Source organism: Gnatocerus cornutus, chromosome 3, assembly GCF_029298725.1.
Source record: "Gnatocerus cornutus isolate USDA-ARS CGAHR chromosome 3, icGnaCorn1.1, whole genome shotgun sequence".
NCBI classification, from domain to species: Eukaryota; Metazoa; Arthropoda; class Insecta; order Coleoptera; family Tenebrionidae; genus Gnatocerus; species Gnatocerus cornutus.
Window position 1 is genome coordinate 17,022,713 of NC_142235.1, and position 26,274 is coordinate 17,048,986.

Consider the following 26,274-nt stretch of genomic DNA (forward strand, 5'->3'; position numbering starts at 1 on the left):
CCAAAAATGATTTAATCTAAAATTTGAATCTTAGGCTCAATCAGTTTGAAATTTGACACACACAATAAGTAGTTTTAAAGTAACAAGCTCTCTAAATTTTATTCCGATAGCGTTTAGATTACGAAAATTACAGCAATTGGATAAACTAAAAATATTATTCGATATTAAAATTTCGAAATTTTATTTATTCTGCTGTATGACATTGTAACTAAGTGCGGTTTATAAACGGATTGAATGCACAAACTTCCCAAATTTTTATAGCTATAAGGTCAAAACTGTCAGAATTTCAATTTTTCAAAAAAAAAAGTTTAGTTCGTCTGGCAGATAAAAATTCATAAATTTTGTCTCTTTTGAACTATAATTTTGTAATTTAGACTAGATAATTATCAGATAAAGACAAGTTATCTCATCAAATTGATTAAACATTTAGGAAAATTACAGGTAAAAAACGCAATCTTCTAAAAGGTCAGTAATCTGATAAATCACCAATCGTTTATACAGCTCGAAATTTCGAATAGTTTTCGATTGAGTCTGTTTAAAGATCGCCGTAAGCGTGACTCGTTCCCATTTAAAGGTGTGAATGGGCTCGTTCCAGTGCCCTTTTCGCCCCCACAAACCGCGTTTTCTCCACCACCCATTTAAAAGGTACCCGACTGCCAGTAGCCGAATAAAAGATATCCAAAAGCAATTTAGATATCGAATACAACGGTTTCCACTCTGTTTCAGTAATAGTGCCACCGTTTTCTATCTCCGGTCCTCGATAAAACAGAGTAATAAAAGAAAGAAAAAAAGGTGAAAAAATTCTAGACGAACAATAAACTCAATGGCGGTGGTCCGGTAAAAATAGAAAATTTGATTTTATCGTGTACTTCGTCCATAATAAATGATGTGTGTAATATTGTCGTTAGGGTAATTTGCTGATAATTTCTGGAGACGCTGCTGAGCCGCATAACTATTTCCTAGTTCGTGCATAATTTATGGTATTTATTGACTGCCGACAAATAACTTTTGTATTATTATTCTCGAATCGATTGTTTGTATACACGAGTGGTAAACACAAAAACTACAAGTGTAATGATACGGCTTGGGCCGCCCCCCGCGCCCCCAGAACCGCGCTCGAAAAACTCTTATGAATTATTCCGTATACATTACATTTAAAAGTTGACAAACAATGCCTAATGATCGCTAATGAATGTAACGTTTATTGTAATACGCCATTAAAGTTCTTCGGGATCGATCACAATGGACGAAATTCTCTTGAATGGTTTCCACGGGGGCGCCATTTTCGACGTAATGACATCTGCCGATCGCGTTATTTCTGTGATTTGTGACTTGCATGACGATGGATTGTCACAGCTTGGGGACTTTTAATTATTTAAAGTTGGATGGCTTTATTCCTCAACGGGAAAATGGGTGGCTACCCTGTGGGTTTTTTATGAGGGGTGGGCCGGGCTATTTTTGAAATTTGATTTACAGAGCACCAATCGGTATTATTTCATATCAAATATTTATGATTAAAATTACGATTTATGAAAATCTAAAAATTTTAAGAAAATTAAGTCGCTTTTTGAAATAAAAATTTCTCTTTCGTGAGTGTCGCTCTATAAATTTGTAATTTGGCACAAGTGAAAAGCAATTCAAGGATAGTGATTTGTTCAAATTTCATTGCAATCGTATTAAAATTAAAAATATTACAGCTTTTGGACAAAATTTTGGAAAAATTAAAGTAATCCTTAAAATAAAAATTTTCAAAATTTGTTTTTTTCACAGTATGATGTCACGGGTACAATTTGAAACCACATTGAATATAGTAATCATTCAAAATTTCACTGCTAAACCGGTTAAACAGCGAGAATTACAAGCTGTAAGAAAAATTTTTGAATTTGTTGTTTATTTTGCAAGTAAAAAATTGTAAAATTTGTATTATTTGTTTAATAATTTTGTAATGTGGCACACGTAATGAGCAACTCAAGTCTAGTAATCTCTCCAATTTTCATTACAATAGCGTTAAAATTAAGAAAATTACAGCGTTTGAAAAAAATTTTGAAAAAAAATTAACTATTAAAATAAAAAATTCCAAAATTTGTCTTTTTGGTGTATGACTTTGTAAATGGGCACAGTTCATAACCACGTCAAGTTTAAAGATTTCTCAAATTTTCATTGTTAAAGCGATAAAACTGTCATAAGTACAATTTTTAAAACGTTTTATCCCAAAAGTAAAAATTTGGAAAATTTGTATTTTTTATGCAGTAATTTTGTAATTATGCACAGGTAAGGAGCAGTTCACAAGTAGTAATCTCTCAAAAATTTATTGCAGTAGCGACAAAATTAAAAAATTAAATAAATAATTAAAAAAATTTAAAAAATTAATTAATCTTTAAAATAAAATTTTTCAAAATTTGTTCTTTTTGTGGCTCTTGTTGTTTGATAATTTTGTAAAATAACACAGGAATCTAATGAGTAACTCAAGAATAGTAATCTCCCCAAATTTCATTGCATTAGTCTTAAAATTATGAAAATTACAACTTTTGTTAAAAATTTTGGAAAGAAAATTTATTTTGAAAATAAAAATTTCTAAATTTTGTTTTTCTTATTGAATAAAGTTGTAACTGGACACAGTTCATAAACACAACGAATGCAAAAATCTCTCAAATTCTCATTGCTAAAGCGTTAAAACTGCCAGAATAACAAATTTGTAAAACAAATTTTGAAATGTTCAGTTTATCTTAAAAGGAAAAATTGTAAGATTTCTGTCTTCTGTTGTATAATTTTGTAATTCGCCCCACGTTATGGAGAACTCAAAAATAGTAATTTCGCGGAATTTTATTGCAATAGCATTAAAATTAAGAAATTTACAATTTTTGATAAAAATTTTAAAAAAATTATGTTGACGCTTAACTTTTTTTACGCGCTAACTTAAACTGACACAATTACGATTTAAGACAACTTTTGAATTTTTTGGTTATCCTGAAAGTAAAAATTTGTAAAATGTGAGTCGTCTGTTCTAAAATTTTGTAATATGACACATATAATGGTCAACTCAAAGATAGTAATCTGTCCAAATTTCATAGCAATAGCATTAAGATTATGAATATTACAGCGATTGGTAGAAATTTTGACAAAATTAAATTCACTCTTAAAATAAAAATTTCTAAAATTTGTCTTTTGGCTGTGTGTATTTGTAACGCTGCACAATTCATAGACACATCAAATGCAAAAATTCTTCAATTTTTCATTGCTATAGCGTTAAAACAGCAAGAATTATGAATTTTTAAAACAAATTTTGAAATTATCAAAAATACAATTTATTCCCAAACACAAATTTTCGTCAAAAAATGCTGACGCGCGTTTCGATACCAATGCTACCATCATCAGAGCGATGACTAAACTGTAAATTTTTGGTAGCAATTTGTTCAAATCTTATCACAATAGCGTTAAAATTAAGAAAATTACAATTTTTGGTTGAAATTTTGGAAAAATTAAATCGACACTAAAAATAAAAAATTACAAAATTGGTCTTTTTACCTGTATAATTTGGAACCGGGCACAGTTTATTGACACATCAAATGCAAAAATATCGAATTTTTATTACTAAAGCGTTAAAACTACCAGAATTACGAATTTTAAAGACAAATTTTGATTTTTTTTTACTCTGAAAGAAAAAAATTGCCAAATTTGTGTCTTTTGCTCAAAAAATTTGTAATTTGGCACTCGTAATAGGCAACTCAAGAATAGTAATTTGTCCAAATTTCGTCGTAATAACGTTAAAATTAAAAACAATACAGCTTTTGATAAAAAATTTGAAAAATTTAAATTAATTCTCAAAACAAAATGTTTTAAATTTCGTACTTTCTACTGTATGATGTTGCAATTGGGCACAATTTATAAACACATCGAGTGCAAAAATATCCTAAATTTTTCTTGCTAAAGCCTTAAAACTGTCAGAATTACAAATTTTTAAGGCATATTTTGAAATTTTTAATTCATCTTGATTGTAAAATTTGTGTCTTTTGCTCTAAACTTTAGAAATTTAGCACAAGCAAGAATCAGGTCAAAAATAGTAATCTCCCCAAATTTTATTGCAATAGCATTAAATTTAAAAAAGCTCGGTTCTTGGTAAAAATTAAAAAAAATTAAATTGACGCTCACACTGAAAATTTCCAAAATGTTTCTTTTTTGTGTTTGTAGGCTTGTAATGATCTCTAAAAATAAAAACAATTTTCCCAGCTCCGTTTTTAGACTCTAAGCGAATTTTTATAAAATATAGAATTTCTAAACTCGTCTTACATTTCGAGATGTTCATTTTTAAAATCTCCTTTCTTGCGTCCGCACGATACACACTTTTCATCTTGCCACCCCAATGCCCTCTTATTTCCTCCCTGCACCCACTAATCTAGTAAAATATTCCACCACATTTCTTCTCGTCTCGCACCCTGAATATTTATCAGAACAACCCTCATCGCATCTCCCTCCCCTTCCTCCACCTCGTGTATCTTTTTTGCCATGTTCGGTGTTAAATGCATAATATATGGTGTAGTGCATGTCTTATTCACAAGACGGAATAACCCCGCCCCGGGGCGTGCCGCGAATTCGCTTAGGGTAACCCTGTATATCACCCTTCAACGTACAACCCGTCCGAAAAATATCGAGCACACACACTTTTCGCCCGAAAATCAACGTCTCATTATCTAATTGGCGTAATCGGGGGCGGCTTTCCTCAAGATGCATCCCTGAGATTAAAGACAGGTCGCACGATCGCCCCCAGGGGGAGTGGGAGACGGTTTTAAAGGGCAGGGGTTGTTAAAAGCTTACTGCAGGGGATGATGTAACCGAACCGCACACACCAGCTTATACTTCTGGAAATTTGTGTAATGCGATTTCGGGCGAGGCTACGCGGTATCGATAGGGGATGAAGGGTGTTTTTTTGTAAATAATTTTCAAGGCCAATTAAGGGGTCGCGGCGGCATCGAAATTGTGTGTTTCCGGGTGAAATCAATTAAACTGTGCAAATTTCATCGTAATTGCATAAAAGTTAAGATTATACCCACTTTTGCTAAACTTAAATTCACTCTTAAAATAAAAATTTCCAAAATTTGTTTTTTCGGCTGTATTATTTTGGGCACAGTTCATAAACACATTAAATGCAATTATCTTTTATTTTCAAGGCAAAAGTGTTAAAACTGCCAAAACTACAATTTTTATGAGCATTTTTGAAATTTTTCGTTCATTTTGAAAGTAAAAAAAATTGTATTTTTTGTGTTTTTTTTTGTAATTTGACACACGTACTAAGCAAGAGTAGTAATCTGTTCAAATTTTGTCGCAATAGCGTTAAAATTAAGAAAATTATAGCTTTTTTAAAAATTTTGGAAAATTTAAATTAATTCTCTAAAGAAAAATTTTCAAATTTAATATTTTTTATTGAATAGTGTGTAACACATCAAATGCAAAAATCTCTCAAATTTTCATTAATACAGCGTTGAAACTGGCAGAATTGTGAATTTTTAAAGCAAATTTTGAGATTTTGTTCATTCTGAAAGTAAAAATTTGTTAAATTTCTATATTTAAATTTATCATTTTGTAATTTGGCACAAATTTAAAGCAATTCAAAAGTAGTCATTTCTCCAAATTTGATTGCTAAACCGTATAAATTAAGAAAATTACAGCTTTAAAAAAAATTGGAAAAAGTTATTTTATTCTTAAAAATGTTTTCAAAAATTTATATTTTCTATTGTATGATGTTATAATTGAGCACAGTTTATAAACACAATCAATTGCAAAAGTCTCTCAACCGTTAAAACTGCCAGAATTACAAATTTTTAAGACAAATTCTGAGATTTTGTGTTCATTCTGAAAGTAAAAATTTGTTAAATTTGTGTCTTTTGTTCAAAAAAATTAAATTTGGCACTCGTAATGGGCAACTCAAGTAATCTGTCCAAATTTTATTGCTATACGGTTAAAATGAAGAAATTTACAGCTGTTGGTAAAAATTTTGGAAAAAAAAATTCAAAATTTGTATTTTTTATTGTATTATGTTGCAATTGAGCACTGTTTATAAACACATCAAATGCAAAAATCTCTCAAATTTTCATTTCTAAAGCTTTAAAACTGCCAAAATTACGAATTTTTAAGGCAAATTTTGAGACTTTTTTGATCATCCTGAAAGTAGAAATTTGTTAAATTTATGTCTTTTGCTCTAAAATTTTTAAATTTAGCACAGGTAATGAACAACTGAAGAACAGTAATTTGTCTATATTTTATTGCTATACGGTTAAAATAAAGAAAATTACAGCTTTTGGTAAACATTTTGAAAAAAGTAAATTCATTCTCATAAAGAAATCTAAAATTTGTATTTTTTATCGTATGATGTTGCAATTAGGCACAGTTCATAGACACATAAAACGCAAAAATCTCTCAAATTTTTATTGCTAAAGCGTTAAAACAGCAGAATTACGATTTGTTAAGGCAAATTTTAAAATTTTTTGTTCATCTTAAAAGTAAAATTTGATAAATTAGTGTCTTTTGCTCTAAAATTTTGAAATTTGGCACACGTAATGGGCAATTTAAGAAAAGTAATCTGTCCAAATTTAATAGCTACACGGTTAAAATAAAGAAAATTACAGCTTTTAGTCAAAAATTTTGGAAAAAGTAAATTTAATCTCATAAAAAATTTCCAAAATTTGTATTTTCTATTATATGATGTTGCAAGTATACAGAGTTTATAGACACATTAAATGCAAAAATTTCTCAAAATTTCATTGCTATAGCGTTAAACTGCCGAAATTACGAATTTTTAAAACAAATTTTGAAATTTTCCGTTCATCCTGAAAGTAAAAAAATGTTTTTAGTTGTATACTTTTTTAATTTCAAAGAATAAACTCAAGCATAGTAATTTCGCCAAGTTTTATTGCAAAGACAATAAAATTAAGAAAATCCCAGTTTTTGGTAGAAATTTCGGGCGGTATCGCTAGGGGATGAAAAGTGTATTTTTGTAAATAATTTTCAAGGTCAGTTAAGTGGTGTCAACGGCATCGTAATTGCTCCTAATTTGTGTGTTTCCGCCCGAAATCAATTAATCGGTTTGTTATCAGGGTGGCTATCTTCGTGGTGTCCACGTCCAGTAGCGCCGACCCGAATTAGCCGTTCGAGATAGGTGGTCTCTGTACTAATTAAGTGCCACATAAAGACCCGAAAGCAGACTTTACTGTCCGAATTCTCCACTAATTATCTCATTTCCAAGCCACATTTCACGTGAAAAGAAAAAAAAGAAGAAAACGTCTCGAGGAATACTTACAAAGCCGTGCTTGTCGGAGATGTTGTTGGTGAGCTTGAGCTTGTGGAACGAGACGACCTTCTGCATCCACTGCTCGCCCGTGGAAGGGCTGTCCGGGTGGATGTACATCCTCTTAGGCATTTCCGGGTCGGCTTTCCCAGCCACCATCCACCGACTACAAAACCACAATTAAAAAAATCCCCCAATCATGCACCTTCGGTCTACTCAGAGATACGCATGCTTCGTGCCTTTCAAACACACAAAATTCGGGCATCTGTTTTTAGCGGGCTCAGACTGATTTTCGAAAAAACAAACACCCGAATATCGCCTTCGTACGAACAGAACGAAAATGCGGAAAAAAAGGAAAAAGTCTCAGCGCCATCCTCGATCTGTCGCATACGAAATTTTCAAAAAACACCAATGAAGGGAGGAAATAAATAGTAATAAGAATTTCTTTTTTCTAACCTGTTATGGAATTTATATCTACAATCGTCTGCAGCTACGATGTCCATTAGTAGTATATATTTGGATTTTTTGTCTAAGCCCGATACGCGTACTTTGAAGGCAGGAAACATACGCCTGAAACATTGAGTCGTATTAGAAATCATGGTAATCACCTGTTATGGAATTTGTATCGGTAGTCGTCCGCTGCGACTATATCCAACAGAAGTATGTATTTCGCTTTTAGGTCCAAGCCCGACACTCGGAACTTCATCTGAGGAAACATTTGTCTGGAAATACACACGAGGCTCAATTCCAAACTCTACCAATCGTTCGAACATTCGTTCCACATCGAACGAACATGTTCGTTCATTCGTTCCAGGCGTCACCACCGCTCCAGAACCAATGAACGGATATTATACTCTATTTTATAATTTCAATAATTGATCTAAGACGAATCAAATTATTCGAACTTGAGCAAATTTCGCTCTGGGAAGTCCAAAATGTACTAATTTGACCGAGTTGGACTAATTCAAGCTTAGATAGGTATTTTTTACTAATTCAGAATTCCGGTTATGATTTTATGTACATTTTTATTTAAGACAGATGAAGAATAATAAATTACTTAATGTACTCATTTGAATGAGTAGTCTTTTTATGTCGACTTTTACTGAAATCTGAAGAATAATTGACTAATTAATAAGATAACTGTGTTATCCTCGGTCTCTAAATGAATTAATTTCACTGAATTGGACTAATTCTAAGACCAAAAGACTAATAATTGGAACTTGTCAATAAGCACTCTATTATTTACTAATCTACAAAATTAGTCAGAAAAACTTGACATACGACCTAATTAGGCTCGGATAATTATGACTAAGTAAATTTGTTCGGATCTGAGCAAAGCAGATTGCTGTAAAATGTACTAAATCCGAGTAAAGATTTATAATTAGTAAATTATTGATTAAACCGACTAATTTCGTTTTACTAAAATGAGTTGTTCCAATTCAACCAATGAAAATGGATTAGGAATGACTAAGCACGATCAAGTCTAATTAAACTGTACCGGATTCGACTAAATTAGACTAAATCGGATTAAAATGACAAATTGAATGAAAGGATTAGACTAACTAAGAAATTTATCTCAAACTAAGTTTCAGTAAATTGAACTGAATTATACTAAATCTGACTAAAACCTCGAAATTTCACGTACTAAGCAAAGACAGTTTTTTACTTAAATCTGAAAAATTATTTATTAATTAATTAATTAATAAGATGACTATAGTGGCCCACTTGGTCTCTAAATGATCGAATTTCACCGAATTGGAACAATTCTATCAAGACTAATTGAAACTTGTCGATAAGTACTCTATTTCTTACTAATCTAGAACCGACTTAATTCCACAGAATTAGGCAGGAAAACTGGACATGCGACCTAATTAAGCTCGGATAAAAATGGCTAAGTGAATTAGTCCGGATCGGAGCAAAGCAGATTGCTGTAAAATGTACTAAATCCGAGTAAAGCTTTGGAATTAATAAAATATTGTTTCAACCGACTAATCCCTAAGAAGTACCGTTTTACTAGAATCCGTTGTTCAAATTCAACCAATAAAAATGTTTTAGGAATGACTAAGCACGATCAAGTGTAATTAAACTGTAGGTACTAGATCCAACTAAATTAGACTAAATCGGATTAAAATGACAAATTGAATGAAAAGATTAGACTAACTAAGAAATTTAGCTCAAACTAAGCTTCAGTAAATTGAACTGAATTGTACTAAATCTGACTAAAACCTTGAAATTTTACGTTCTAAGCAAACACAGATTTTTACCTAAATTTTTTAAAAATTATTTACTAATTAATTAATTTATAAGATGACTATATTGCCCCACTTGGTCTATAAATGATCTAATTTCACTGAATTAGACTAATTCTAAGAATTCTAAGACCGAAAGACTAATTGGAACTTGTCGATAAGTACTCTATTCTTACTAATCTAGAATTGACTTAATTCTACAGAATTGGCAGAAAAACTGGACATACGAGCTAATTAAGCTCGGATAAAAATGACTAAGTGAATTAGTCCGGATCGGAGCAAAGCAGATTGCTGTAAAATGTACTAAACCCGAGTAAAGTCTTGGAATTAGAAAATTATTAATTCAACCGAGTAATCTCTGATAAATTACCGTTTTACTAGATTAAGTTGTTTAAATTCACCCAATGAAAATGGTTTAGGAATGACTAAGTACGATTAAGTTTAATTAAACTGTACTAGATCCGACTAAATTGAACTAAATCGGCTTAAAAAGACAGATTGAATGAAAGGATTAGGCTAACTAAGAAATTTAAGTTAAACTAAGTCGCAGAAAATCGAATTAAATTGTACTAAATCTGACTAAAACCTTAAAATTTCACGGGCTAAGTAGAGACAGATTTCAATAAAAAGCGAAAATTTAGAATTTGGGAACGACAGATAATTCAAATTTTACGAATTGGAGAATTCTGAACAGTAGAAAATGGAGAGAATCTCGAGAAGTTGATGAATTTGGAATTTCGGGAATTTTGCGAGTATCTGGAAAATATCAAGATCTGAATGAAGAGACATTGGAAACATGAGAGGCTTTTTAAAACACATAAAATATAAAGATTTCAGAAAGATATCTGGAAAGTTTAAGAAAATGTATATTTTCTAGAAAAGCAAGAGATCCTAGAAGATTTGGGCAATTTAAAAAAATCTGAAAGTTAAAGAGAATCTAGAGAATATTTACACACTGATTACTGTCAAAAACTATAACAATGTAACAGAAAACCCATCAAATTTAGACAGTGAACAAAATAATCTGAGAAATTTGGATAATATCTAGATAAACTAAAGAATCTGGGGTCTCTAGCAAATCTGGATGTTGGGAAAAAATTTAATAAGCCGGGAATTTATACAATTTTAAGCGTCTTAGGAAGCATAGCATTTATAATATAGAAAATAAAATTTGGACAGTTTCAAAAGCCTGCAGAAAATTATCTAGAAAAGTGTTTATTGCATCTACAATTTCTAGAAAATTTTAGCAAAGCAACTGCAGAGGATAGGTAATGAAGAAATATAGATAATATGACGAAATCAATGAATATAACAAATGAAACAGAGAACCGACCGAACCTAGACAGTTTGGGAAATCCAAACAAAAAGTTGCAAAGATCTGGAGGAAAGATCTAGCATCTAAAATTTGAATTTCAAAAGTTAAGAGAATCTAGATAATCGGATAATTCGAAAAATTGTCGTAACGTTAGAACACGTCACGTTCTAGATAAACTAAAGAATTTGTAAATTTGTGAGTTTACACACCCAGAAAATTGAAGATATCTAGAAAAGTAAGTTTCATGGAACAAACTTAAATTATAAATTCCCGAAATGCCGCTCGTCTTATAAAATTGATTAAACCAAACAGGAATTAAATCATTTCATGTTCCAGATAATTAGAAAACTCCAAGTTCACGCTAAGTTTGATTTAGATAGTTTAAGTAATCAAGATAACTTCACCACAACGACACTTAATTTATACCGTGCGATCAATAAAAACCTGATGCAAGCCTTGACATCAGTGAAATCGATCGAAAAAAGCAAAAAGAAGATCTCTTTCGTGGTCAACATGCTCAAACCTAAACGATCATTTTGTCGATTTAATTACCCGAGCGCGTCTCTCCCCTCAACGCACCCCTCAAATAAAGATATCAAAATAATGGCGCCGACCCATCCATCCTCCCCAACAAAAATTCGACAGCTGTCTATGATCTATTCTGTAAACATCCCTCGGTACATATTAAAACCATCCGTTGGGGTCTCACATATACAGCGTGTCGTGAAAATAAAAATCTCTTCTTTGCGTGTGGAAAAGATACGAACCGGTGATAATCCGCTGGAGTTGTAGACACCGATGGAATTTAGGCGCCGCATCGTTATAATTGACTTAATGCAAGATTCGGGCGGACCAACGGACCAACGTCCCGCTGTGCACCGACTGACGGGCGCCACTGGCACTTACGCACTAAACAAATACTGGGCTATAATGGCCTTACCTGGGAGTTACACACAACTACTACGGTGATGATTTATTGGGAGCCGAAAGCCAAGTTTAAAGAGGACAAGAAGAGGTTTATTGCCACTTGGAGGAGGTGGCGGCCGGGATTTTAATTAGGTTTTAGGTTTGCTTCGGTTCTGTTGAGGAATAGACTTGAATTGAACATTCAAATGCCTAAATTAGACTCGGAAGATCACAACTTAATATAGTAAGTTATTTCAATTCCACTTAATTCATTCGAATTCGGCTAAATCGTACTAAAACTAAACCGGTTTAGTCTCATTTATTTATATTTATTGTAGTATTATCTATATTTCTACGTTGGAATTCTTTTTCTAAAATTTTCTAGAAGCTGTAGATTAAATAAACACTTTTCTAGATATTTTTCTGTCGGCTCTAAAAACTCTCCAAATTCTATTCTCTATATTACAAAAGCTATACTTTCTTAAGACACTCAAAATTGTATAAATTTTCGTCAGTTTTCAGATGCTTAAGTTTTTTAGTTCTTCTAGATTCTAGAGACACTTCTAGATATTTTTCCAAAGTGACTAAGGTTGCTGGGTTATCTAAATTTGCTAGAATTTCCAAATTCTTTAGTTTATCTAGAATCTGATATGTTTAGTATTACGACACAATTTTTCAAATTTCCCAAATTTTCTAGATTATCTAGATTCTCTATAGGATAGATTTGAAAGGTTCTTTATTAAATTGTCCGATCCTAGATACTTGACAGTCATCAGTTTCCCTACATCGCCATCGTATAGATTCTCTATATTTTCCAGATTTACTGAATTCTCTGAATCTTCTAGGATTGTCCAGATGTGCCAAAATCAGTATATTTTATAGGTTGGCTTTTCAAGTGCTCTGATTTTCCAAAATCTCTGTATTTTAGTTAAACTTTGCAAATTGCTAGATAATTTTATCGTTTATTTATCTGTTGAAAATTGTCTATGATTACAAGTTTTTTAAGTTGTCGGTTCTATAAACTGTCCAAATTAGAGAGATTATCTAGATTTTCGAAATTCTTCAAATTGAATAGGTTGCCTGTTAAATAGTTCTGCAAATTCTCTGTATTCACTGATATCTACTTTAGCATATCGAAATTCTATAGACACCTATCTAGATAACTTTCCAGAACTTAATTTTTTTTTCCAGTTTCTAGGTTTTAAGAGTCCCCAGATTCTTTAGTTCTTATCTAGAAATTATCCAAATTTCTCAGATTATTTTGTCCACGATCTAGATTTGATGGGTTTTCTGTTACATAGTTCTGATTTAAAATTCTTGGCAGTCATCAGTTTGACAATATTGTCTAGATTTTCTATAATTTTCAGATTTCCTAAATTGCCCAAACCTGCTAGAATCTCCAGTTTTTCTAGACATCTACATTTTCTAGAATTTTCCAGATATCTTTCTGAAATCTCTAGATTTTATGTGTTCTACAAAGTATCTAAATTCTCAGATTTTCCAACGTCTCTTCATTCAGATCTTGATATTTTCCAGATACTCGCTGAACTCCCAAAATTAGGAACAGATTTATCAACTTCTTGAGATTCTCTCTATTTTCTAGTGTTCAGAATTCTCCAATTCGTAGAATTTCAATTATCTGTAGTCCCCAAATTCTAAATTCTCGATTTTCATTAAAATCTGTCTCTACTTAGTACGGAAAATTTTAAGTTTTTTTTTTGAGATTTAGTACAATTTAATTCAATTTACTGTAACTTACTTTGACTAAAATTTTTTAGTTAGTCTAATCTTTTCGTTTAATCTGTCATTTTAAGCCGATTTAGTTCAATTTAGTCGGATCTAGTACAGTTTAATTAAACTTAATCGTGCTTAGTCATTCCTAAACCATTTTCATTGGTTGAATTCAAACAACTTGTTTTAGTAAAACGATAATTTATCCGGGATTAGTCGGTTAAATCAATCATAATTTACTAGTTCCAAGACTTTACTCGGATTTAGTACATTTTACAGCAATGTGCTTTTCTCCAATCCGGACTAATTTACTTAGTCGTTGTTATCCGAGCCTAATTAGGTCGTATGTCTAGTTTTTCTGCCTAATTCTGTAGAATTAAGTCGATTCTAGATTAGTAAAAAATAGGTTAACTACTTATCGACAAGTTCCAATTAAACTTTCGATCTTAGAATTAGTCGAATTCGGTGAAATTAAATCATTTAGAGACTAAGTGGGCCAATATAGTCATCTTATTAATTAATTAGTCAATAATTTTTCAGATTTAAGTAAAAATCTGTCTTTGCTTAGTCCGAGAAATTTCAAGGTTTTAGTCAAGTTTAGTACAATTTAGTTCAATTTACTGAGACTTAGTTTGAGTTAAATTTCTTAGTTAGTATAATCCTTTCATTCAATCTGTCATTTTAATCCGATTTAGTCTAATTTATACGGATGTAGTAAAGTTTAATTGGGTTTGAACGTGCTTAGTCTTTCCTAAACCATTTTCATTGGTTGAATTCAAACAACTTATTCTAGTAAAACGGTAATTTTTCCGGGATTAGTCGATTGAATAAGTAATTTACTAATTCCAAGACTTTACTCGGATTTAGTACAATTTGCAGCAATCTGCTTTGCTTCGATATGGACTAATTCACTTGGTCATATTTATCCGAGCTAAATTAGAGTTTTCCTGACTAATTCTGTGTAAAAGTCGATTTTCAATTAGTAAAAAGGAGAGTGCTAATCAACAAGTTTCAATTAGTCGTTCGATCTTAGAATTTGTAAAATTTAAGCAAATTAGTAGATTTTGAGCACTGAGCCGAATCTAGTCAAAATTAAATTAATAAACTTGACTAAATTAGCAACTGAAATGATGGTCGCCATCTGAAAACAACATTGTATGGAGCGCAATTTAGTCTTTCTAATTAGGCGAGAATTTCGGCGTGATCATTTCAAAGCGATAAATCAAAGCCATGGCTGCCACTTCTAAACCAGTCCAGTTCTCGCACTGCTGATCATCATTTTAACGATCAAATGAAAAGGAAAAGTCCCGATCACACTTGCACCTTGCACTCATCAAAGCTCAAACTTTATCAAAGTCGGTGGCGGCGTGTGATATTTATGACACCGCCTCCTCCAACCAATCTGTTGACCTTCGACCGCCTCGACCCCCAGACATATGTCCGATAAAGTCAACATGCAGATAAGACGTTTTTACGACGCCGATAATTCCGAGGTAAAACGCTTTGAAAAGTGCATCTCTTCCTCAGCGTGTCGATTCGCTATGAATTTTTCAGTGTGATGTATTCGGTGGCGGCGGCGGCGCCGCCGCCAAAGCTTTGCACACTCGAGTTATTTCGCATCAGGTTAGCACCTTTGGGAAATTTAGTATAAATTGAAGAGAAGGCGGCGAGGTAATCATCTCTCTATACCTCCATAATATACGGTCGGACGCGTCAACAAGATGACGATCGGCCAAGAGCACAGCCAACTCGACCGAATGCACATGTATCGATCGGAAACTCGAAAAAACGACCAATTTGCATATGGCCGGAAAAATGGCGACACTATAATTTTATAAATTCGAGAGTTCGAGGCGAATTTTTGTGTCAGTCATAATTGCAGTTTAGAGCGCGGGGCTTGAATATCTTTTTTTTTTTTTCAGCAAGAGTGTACACACACCCATTTTATGGGTATCGATTAGTACAACGCGCCTGTTCTCTATTTATTTTTAAGTGAATGCTCAACATTGCTAATAAGTAGGTTCATGTTAATCGGTGTGGTAATCTCGGACCCGCAACACCACCATGGTACCCATACAAGTCAATGCCGAAAAAATTAGAATTTGAACTTGTACCTTGGCGCGATGGTAATCACTCCTAATTGCTCCAATAAGTGCAATAATCGCACTGCATTTGCACTAATTACCCACATTTAACACTATAAAATTGTTTAATTAAATGTTTCTCGTTAGGAAACACACGTTCGTTAAATGGGAAATAAATCGATGTCGTTAGAAATGCACAAGTCAAGCAGGAAAACTTTTCATAATCGATGAGAATAAAAATGAGAAAAATTGTACAAAATATGAAACTAATCTGGTATTTTTAGTACCTATAGAGATTCCAATTGAATAGAACTAGAACATCTAGTATTTCAATTTTATTAAAAATTAGACTTTACTAATTGGATTTTAATCGACTAAGCTAATTCAAATTAGCGTGATTGTACAAGTTCGATCAGCTCGTATTAGTCAACTGTACTAGATATGACTAATTTCAATAGATTTTAACAAAAAGCGACAATTACTTTTGCTGCTAATTTAGTTTGGCCTTTACTAATTTAATTTTTTTTGACCGAATCCGATTAATTTTAAGACCAATAGATTAATAATTAAAACTATTTTTTACTAACCCAGAATCGAACTAAATCGGAGGAAATCAGACTATAGAAAAACGTACTAAAAGTAAAATTAAGGAATTAGTAATTCATTGATTAAATCGACTAATTCCTGTAAGATTACAGTTTTACTAGAACGAGTTGTTATAATTTAATCAATAAAAACCGTTTTGGAAAGACTAAGCACGATCAAGTTCAATTTAACTGTACTAGATCTGACCAAATTAGACTAAATCGGATTAAAATGACAGACTAAATAAAAAAATTAGACTAACTAAAAAATTTAAGGCAAACTAAATTGAGGTAAATTGAACCGAAAATTGCACTAAATCTGACTAAAAGCTTGAAATTTTACTGACTAAGTAGAGACAGATTTCAATGAAAAGCGAGAATTTAGGATTTGGGGACTACAGATAATTTAAATTTTAGAAAAATATCTGGAAAATTCTAGATAATGTAGATTGTATAGAAAAGCTGGAGATCCTAGAATATTGGAGTTTAAATAAAAGGGATTGTATAAAACACAGAGAATCTGAAGACTGTCTAGAATCTAGGATATAGATACCAGTAAATATAGAGAAATTGGGGAACAATATAACAGATTGAAGATTTTCGAAAATTTAGATAATCTGAGTAATTTGGATATTTTAAACAACCGACGAATTGGAAGACTTATAATCATAGAAAATTTAAAGAAGATAGATAAACTATAAAATTATCTAGCAATTTGAAAGAATTTGCAAAGTTTAACTAAAATACTAAAAATAATAAAAAAATGGAAAATCGGAGCACTTCAAAAGTCGGACTTAACTGAAGTGTCGGAATACTGAACATGTCAGATTCTAGATAAACTAAAGAATTACAGAATTCTAGAAAATTTAGATAACTCAGAAAATTTAGAGACTCTGGAAAGATATTTAAAAGTGTCTCTAGGATCTAGAAAAACTCAAAAAGCTTAAGCAACTAGAAGTTGAAGAAAATTTATACAATTTTGAGTGTAACGTAGTATTTTTACTATAGAGAACAGAATTTGGATTGTTTCTAGTCTCTAGGGCCTACAGAAAGATATCTTGAAAAGTGTGTATTGTATTTACAGTTTTTAGAAAATTTTAGCAAAACAATTGAGAATAGAAAATGAAAAAATATAAATAATATGACAAAATCAATGAATATAACAAATAAAATCAACAGAATCTAGACAGTTAGGGAAATCAAGATAAAATAGTTGCTGCGATCTAGAGAAAAGATCTAGGATTTAAAATTGTAGATAAACTATAGGATTTAGAGATTCTAGCGCAGCTAGACATCTCTGAAAATTCAAAGATTCTGAAAAAATATCTAAAATATCTCTAGAATCTAGAAAAACTCGAAAAGCTGATGCTTTTGGCGACTGAAGAAAATTCATACAATTTTCAGTATCTTAGAAAGCATTGAATTTATGATATAAGCAAGAAGTTCTAGATAATCTAAGTAAGTAATTTGAATAGTGTCTAAAGCCCACTGAAAGATATCTAAAAAGTTTACTCTATTCTCTATTTTTTTGAGATTTAGTAGAGTTAATATACAACCCAAAGTTAGTAACCTCCCCAAATTTGATTGGTGAGGCAATAAAATAAACGAAATTGCAAATTTTTGTAAAAATTTTGGAACTTTTTAGATAGTCTTAAAAATAAAAATTTCTAAAATTTTTGTGTTCTGTCTTATCGTCTTGACATTTAGTGAAGCTAATAACCAACTCAAAATTAGTAACCTTCCCAAATTTGATCAATGTGGCATTAAAATTGTCGAAATTGGAAGTTTTCGTAACAAATGTCGAAAATTTTTGGTTAGTCCTAAAAAAAATTTTCGAAAATCTATATCTTCTGCTCTATCCTTTTGAGAGTTGGTGGAGTTACTAAAGAACTCAAGATTAGTAACCTTTCCAAATTTGATAGGTTTGGCACTAAAATTGTCAAAATTGCAAATTTTCGTAAAAAATGTCGAACATTTTTGGTTCGTCTTAAAATAAAAATTTCAAAAATTTGTATCTTTTGTTTGATTTTTTTGAGATTTAGTGGAGTTACTTGCACTAAAACTGTGAAGAATTTTAATTTTAGTAAAAAATGTCGTAGATTTTAGAGAATGAAGCGGAAAACCAACAGAATTTAGACAACTTTGAACGAACTATCGCAGCTCCAAGTGCAAAAAATTCAATTTCGAGCTCTAAAACCGGCCATTGGGTTAATTAACTCTGCAAAATTGCACGCGCAACGTCAAAGAGCAAAGTGGTCAACCTAAATAGGTTAATTGAATTACAGTTCCAGTGCAGCGGGCCAATCGATGAAAATGAATAGTTAAGAAATTTGAGATTAGTTGTTTACACCATGCACGATAAATAATTCTGTTGAACCCTTAATGAGCTCGAGATTAAATCATGTTCGTTTGAGCGTGGAATGCCCCATATGTTATCCCAATAAACCCTCATCTGTTGCGGAAATGTCCCATCAAAAGAATATGTTTTTTCGCGTCCATCGCCCATCGTTTCTTCCCGAAAAAAGCCATTAAAACTCGTCAGCGAAAGCAAAAGAATAGTCATATGAAATTAACACCTGCCATCTAGAAAAAAGCAGCCATAAACCTTACGAAATTGCTATATCAGATCATTAACCGATCCAAACACCTTATTAGCATCAAGATCCATCCACAAATCGAAAAGCAGATGACTTGATTCCAAGAGAAAGGTAAGAACGGGACAAGGTTGGAGGAACGAAGAAGGTAAGTCTGCTCGCAAGCCGACCACGAAGGGCTAATTCGGCTCACCTTGATTACATCCAACCTGGCACTCATATAACAACGTTGTTAACTAACGAGTATATCATAATAACTACGAGGTATAGTCGGCCAAACTGAAAAGTGGGCTTGGTGAGGCGCTGCGCCGTTGTTTCACCAACTGATCACGTGTACCTACCTCACAGAAAATATGATAAATACTAAATTATACCTTATTGACTTTAGCTATAAGGTACAGCGGACCAAAGGAGTTTCCTTCCTCGCCCGCCGACGAAAAAAACAAGAGCGATTTGGACAACTCAATGTGTGTTTTTAAACGGCCAAGGGAAAAAACTACACGAGGGGAACCTATCATTATTCAGTTTTTATGAACCACCGAGTATATGTGTGGAATTAGGTACGAAAAATCGAGGTTATGTGTGGTCTATTGACAGGTGGTCTCGACTTTGCCTTATTATCATCATTGTTAGAAATTTTGAAGGGAAGTCATAAATCTTTCGAGAACTAATAACCGGTCGGTTAATTCGTGGTTCGCGTTGTTAATTGGACGGTGTTTCGACGAGTTAGATTCGTCACGTTGGGTACTTTTCGAAACAACTATTTTTTGATGAACTCATCTCATTAGAATAATGGTTTCATTAACAAGCGCTTACGATAAATATTCAAATATGAAGACGATTTATGCGCGGTGGGAACCAAGGCGATGGTGGGTTTACAAATCAATACCGAAATTCGACAATAAGTACCATTGGGTGGAAAATTTTTGGTTTTGTTGGTTTCACTTAGCTCTAATTTCAAACCTCATGACTTTAGTAAAGTTTTTTTCACTACCTAAATGAAAGTTCTGAGACATTCTGTGTATCCTGTGTCAGTTTAGTTTTATAAATTTGATCTTTTTAGAGTTAAAAAAATAAAACTTGGTGAATTTACTACTCCAAGCACGTGTGTTATGTGTGCTAATATACAGAAGTTTAGAACAAAAGAAAACAAAATTTTGATTTTTTTTGTACAAATTCAAAATTTAAAATTTAAAATTTTGTTTTCAGTCATGTAAATTTGACAGTTTTCATAGTAGTGCAGACGTTACTTTATACATCTTCATTACGTCTCTGAGATTACAGAATTTTAGAACAAAAATTAACAATTTTAAAATTTTTATTAACTCAAAATTCATTTTTTTACACCGATGAAATTTGGGGGATTTATTATTCCCAAACTACTAAGTTACAAAATTTTAGAATAAAAGGAAAACATTTTAGAATTATTTTCTGTAGGTACAAACTCAAGAGTCAACATTTTTTATGTAAATTTAACAGTTTTCAAGGTAATGCGTTGAAATTTGGTGCATTTGTTAATTTAGATATCTTCATTTCGTTTATAAAATTACAGAATTTTAGAACAAGAATTAAGAAATTTAGAATTTTTCAATTTCAACTCAAACTTAATTTTTTTTTTTATTTTGGTTTAATTGTGTAAATTGAACAATCTTAAAGAAAATCCAATGAAATTTGCAGAATTTATTACTTATTACTTAAAGTTAAAGTGTTTTGTGTACGAAATTACAGAATTTTAGAACAAAAAAAAAGAAAATTGGAATTTTTTCCTGTAAGTACAAACTCAAAATTCAAAATTTTGTATTAAAACATGTAAATTCTACAGTTTACACAGTAATGCATTAACATTTGGGGCATTTGCTACTTTAGATGTCTTCATTACGTCTATGAAATTACAGAATTTTAGAACAAGAATTAAAAATTTTAGAATTTTTTTATTTTTAATTCAAACACAATTTTTTTTATTTCTGTTGAATTGTGTAAATTGGATAATCTTAAAGTTAAACCGACGAAATTTGGTGGGTTTATTACTCCCAACTCGTATGTTATGTGTACTAAATTCCAAAATTTTAGAACAAAAGCAGACAATTTTAAAAACTTTTCCTGTAGATACAAACTCAAGATTCAAAATTTAGTATTTAGTCATGTAAATTCAACAATTTTCACGTCAATGAATTAAAATTTACTGCATTTGTTAGATGCCTTTATTAAGTCTCCAAAATTACAGAATTTTAGAACAAGAATAACAAAATTTTTGATTTTTTTTATCTTCAGCTCAAACTTTCACTTTTTTTATTTCTGTTTAATTGGGTAAGTTGGTTAATCTTAAAGTTAAAACGATAAAATTTGATTGGTTTATTATTCCGAATTTGTGTGTTATGTGTACAAAATTACAGAATTTTAGAACAAAAGGAGAAAATTTTAGAATTTTTTCCTGTAGGTAGAAACTCAAGATTCAAAATTTTGTATTAAGTCATGTAAATTTGACAATTTTTACGGTAATGCATTGAAATTTGATGCATTCGTTACTTCAATTATCTTCATTACGTTTATAAAATTACACCATTTTTAAACAAGAATGAAAAATTTTAGAAATCTGTATTTTTAATTCACTCATTTTTTTTTTTTAATTGTGTAAATTGGACAATCTTAAAGTTAAACCGATGAAATTTGGTGAGTTTATTACTCCCAATTCGTATGTTATGTCTACTTATTTACAGAATTTTAGAACAAAAGAAGACAATTTTAGAATTTTTACCTGTAGGTACAAACTCTAGATTGAAAATTTTGTATTCAGTCATGTAAATTCGACAGTTTTCACGGTAATTAATTCAAATTTTGTGCATTTGTTACTTTAGATATCTTCATTACGTCTATAAAATAACAGAATTTTAGAACAAGAATTAATAATTTTTTGAATTTTTTATTTTTAGATCAAACTCAAAATTCTTTTTTTTATTTTTGTTTACTTGTGAAAATTGAACAATCTTAAAGTTAAAACGATGAAACTTACGAGAATTTATTGCTTGAAATTCGTGTGTTATGTGTACTAAATTACAAAATTTTAGAACAAAAGCTGAAAATTTTGAATTTTTTTTGTATGTACAAACTCAAAATTCAAAATTTAATATTTGGTCATATAGATTCGGCAGTTTTCACACTAATGCCCTGAAATTTAGTGCATTTGTTACTTTAGATGTCGTCTATGAAATTACAAATTTTTAGAACAAGAATTAAGAATTTTAAAATTTTTCATTTCCTGCTCAAACTTAAAATTCACTTTTTTTTATTTCTGTTTAATTGCGCAAATTGGACAATCTTAAAGTTAAACTGATGCAATTTGCTGAGTTTATTACTCCCAATTCGTATGTTATGTGTACTAAATTACAGAATCTGAGAACAAAAGGAGAAAATTATGTAATTTTTTCTTGTAGGTGCAAACTCAGGATTTAAAATTTTATTTAAAGCCTTGAAAATCCTACAGTTTTAAGGTCAAAGCAGTGAAATTTGGTAGATCTGTTACTTAAAAAACGTTAATTGCGTGTGTGAAATTTCAGAACAAGAATTAAAAATTATAGAACTTTTCCTCTTTGAGTCTAACTAAAAATCCTTTTTTTCTGCTTAAGGACTATTTTCGAGCGTCCCACGTTCGCCGATGCTGCAATCCGCCCCCGCCCCTTAAATGAAAAAATATCTCAAATATCAGCGAGGTAATATTTCTCAATCAAACTCATATCTTCGTTTCATTTCGGCCAATTTCCCGCATAACTTCGAAACGAATTCTCGTCGTGAAGAGCGAGCGTACCATAATTGCCCAGCATCATTTTCTCACCTCTCTCCACTATGATTAAAGCGTGATTTTAAATTCAACCACGAAATTGCTGGGTAAACACCGGACAAAAAACGCGGACCGGAATCCGGCGTCCCGGATCGAAGTCAGAGTCATTAGTCATGAATTTTTTCTCGGTCCTCTGAAAACTCTAAATTATTACAAAGTGGTGTTAATAAATTATTAAGACGCTTTAGAGAATAATTGGTGTATAATTATTGGCAGAAATAACCAACAAAAGGGGAGAACTCGATGTATAATTATTGGCTATTTAGATATCTATTTCAACCCTTCGTTCGGCATCTTATGGACGATGACGTGTCCTTAGCCCTGTATAATTACCAGCGGACCTGTTACTGGAATCGAAATTATTTATTCCGGTGTACAACGTGAATTATGCTGTGGGAAATGGTAATTTTCACGTCACCTTGGACGAAATCGACGTGTTGGGTGGATATGGGTTTTGGCACCTTTAATACGCGATAAAAAATTCGAGGTGAGTTATGACACCTGTTTGTGCCATGAATGCAAATGTGGGAATGGCGACATTAAAATGTCTCGGGAAATTTTTAAGTGAGGTGGTAGACCTGACGATCAAATTATTATTTCTGGCTCCACGCCAAAATTAGATGGAAATCGATTTGCTGGATCGGAATCAAAAATGTCTCACGTGATTAGGTGTAAATTGAGCCAAGTAAAGTTAAATTATGTTGAAAGTTTTAAAGACATTTTAACTACTTCACTAAGTACTGTGTAATTTTTAAAATTATGACTTTAAATTGAGCTTCAAAAATATGACTAAAGTTTTCGATATTCAGTTCTAAAATTCTTACTTTTTGTGATAGAATTTGGTGTTTTCAAACAATTAATAAACTTTTTTGAAGAAACAACAAATTATTGAATTTATGATACCTACAGAATTTTAAGAGTTCGCTTTTAGGTTCCACTTAAAATTTTAATTATCTGTTATATTTTGTACCTTTGAATGTTTTGGCAAAACTGGAAAAATTAGAATGAGAATTAAGAATTTTGGAACTTTACAAATTTTGGTCAAACTTAAAAAGCAAAATTTTCTCTGAAACATTCTAAATTTGACAATTTTGACTCTTAAGCAAAGAAACGTGGCAAAGTTGTTACTAAAGAGGTGTTTAATTAAAAATTTTAAATTACAAAATTTTAGAATAAAAATTTAGAGTGCTAGATATTTTTTTTTACATCATACTCAAAATAAATCGCAGTAAATCGAAGAGTTTTAGCACTAGATCAATGAAATTTCGTGGAGGTGTTACTCTATAAGTGTTTATTACCTGTGTAAAATTACATAACTTTAAAACAAAAATTAGAGATTTTAAAATTTTTTATTTTTTGGTCGAGTTTAAAATTTAAGTAGTTATTTTTCATTTGTGTTTAATTGTACAAATTCGACAATTTTGAAGCTACAGCAGTAAAATTTTAGAGATTTATTACAGTAAACACGTTTATTGATTGTTTTAAGTTACAAAATTTTAGAACAAGAAGGAAATATTTTAGAATTTTTCAGATTTAACTCAAATACAAAAATGCAAAATATGCTATTTAATTCTGTAAGTCCGGCAATTTAAGCACTAGAACAACGAAATTAGGTAAAGTTGTAACAATAGAAAAGTTTATTGAGTGCCCTAAAATACAAAATTTTAGAACAAGAATTAAAAAAAATAGAATTTTATTTTTAGAACTTACACAAAATGCAAACTTTTTTATTAAATTTTGTAGATTCGACAGTTTAAGCGTTAAAGTAGTGAAATTTTGTTTAGTTGTTTTTATAGAGGCGTTTATTAAGTGCAAAAAATTTCGAAATTTTCGAACAAAAATTAAAAATTTTACAATTTTTCTTTTTAAGATCCGACACAAAATGCAAAATTTTCTATTAATTGATTTTTAAATCCGACAGTTTTTGCATTAAAGCAGTGAAATTTTGGAAAGATGTTTCTGTATAAACGTTTATTAAGACTATTAAAATTCAAAATTTTAGAACAAGTATTAAAAATTTTAGATTTTTTTATTTTTCGGTACAACTCAAAATGCAAAATATTTTATTAGATTTAGTAAATCCGACAGTTTTAGGACTAAAGCAGCAAAATTTTGTAAACTTGCTTCAATAGATGCGTTTATGAAGTATGTTAAAATTCGAAATTTTAAAACAAAAATTAAATTTTCTAAAAAATTTTTATTTTTGGGTACAACTCAAATTGCAAATTTTTTTATTCAATTCTGTAAATTCTACAGTTTAAGCTTTAGGACAACGAAATTTGGTGAAGTTGTAACTCTAGAAATGTTTATTGATTGCCCCAAAAAAACAGAATTTTAGAACAAAAATTAAAACTTTTAGAATTTTTTATTTTTAGGTTCAACTAAATATACAAAATTTTAGATTACATTTGGTAAATCTGCCAGTTTTGGCACTAGAGAAGTGAGATTTGCTAAACTTGTTACCCCAGAAGTGTTTATTAAGAGTCTTAAACTACAAAAAGTTAGAACAAAAATTAAAAAATTGAGAATATTTTATTCTTTGGTACAACTAAAAATGGCATAATATTTTATTAGATTTAGCTAATCCGATAGTTTTAGGAGTAAAGCAACAAAATTTTGTAAACTTGCTTCAACAGATGCGTTTAATAAGTGTGTTAAAATACGAAATTTTAGAACAAAAATTTAATTTTTGTAGAAATTTTTTATTTTTGGATCCAACTCAAATTGCAAAATTTTCTATTTAGTTCTGTAAATTCGACAGTTTGAGCACTAGAACAACGAAATTTGGTGAAGTTGTAACTCTAGAAAAGTTTATTGAGTGCCCCAAAAAACAGAATTTTAGAGCAACAATTAAGACTTTTAAAATTTTTTATTTTTAGGTCCAACTAAATATACAAAATTTTCGATTACATTTGGTAAATCTGCCAGTTTTGGCACAAGAGCAGTGAGATTTGCTAAACTTCTTACCCCAGAAGTGTTTATTAAGTGTCTTAAACAACAAAATGTTAGAACAAAAATCAAAAATTTTAGATTTTTTTTGGAAGAACGAACTCAAAACTCGTCCCAAATCACAGAATTTTGGACCAAACAAAAATTGCCACCGTTCTTTCAAATATTTTTTTATTGGAGGGTTGAAATAGGGCGTTCTAAACCCCAGAGACATTCGCCCTGAACAAAATCGGGACCCGATCAGCGCCGTGAGGGAGCAATAATTAAGCGATTCGATTCACCTTCGTCGTTGCCCAGTAACCGGCTGCAGACATTGCGTGCATCCTAGTGTGCCATGGACCCGTCGTTACGTCTTGTTTAGGCGCCTGCTAGATCTGTACCCTAGAATTAAGGCAAGATCGCCTCGAGCTTCGTCCTGTCATGGCCTCCTATTATCCTACTGATTGTATTGTGATATTATACCTGCTATAACCAATCTCTAATAATATATGTTTTTGTAAATACCATGTTGGTGGCATATTCACAGTAAATGTTCGTCTTGATTTATTACACTCCAACGCCTACTTGATTGCAACGTTTTCGGATCCGTCGATTTTTTCGGATTTCGCGTCACCGGAAAAGTCCGGCTAAGGTCACGTTCACATCATCATCATAATTTTCATAATTGGCGGGCAATTTCTCAATTGTTTTGCTGACAAGGTGAGAAACACGATTGAGCTCTGAACAACCATAAAACGAAACTCTTTTT

General features: G+C 31.3%; 1 protein-coding gene across 6 annotated transcripts in view; it reads right to left on the minus strand.

The window, feature by feature from the left end:
• LOC148177628 (optomotor-blind protein-like) overlaps positions 1–26,274 on the minus strand; it is a 63,959-nt gene that overhangs the window by 34,018 nt on the left and 3,667 nt on the right. For 3 of the 6 annotated variants that reach the window (XM_088032234.1, XM_088032232.1, XM_088032230.1), the window contains exons 2-3: positions 7,736–7,849; positions 7,292–7,445 (exon numbers count right to left, since the gene is read on the minus strand). In XM_088032234.1, coding sequence (XP_087888360.1) covers positions 7,292–7,445; positions 7,736–7,849 — 268 coding nt within the window. Of the gene's footprint in view, positions 1–7,291; positions 7,446–7,735; positions 7,850–7,887; positions 8,002–26,274 lie in introns of all 6 variants that reach the window. The other 3 variants (XM_088032233.1, XM_088032229.1, XM_088032231.1) reach the window with 1 other exon arrangement.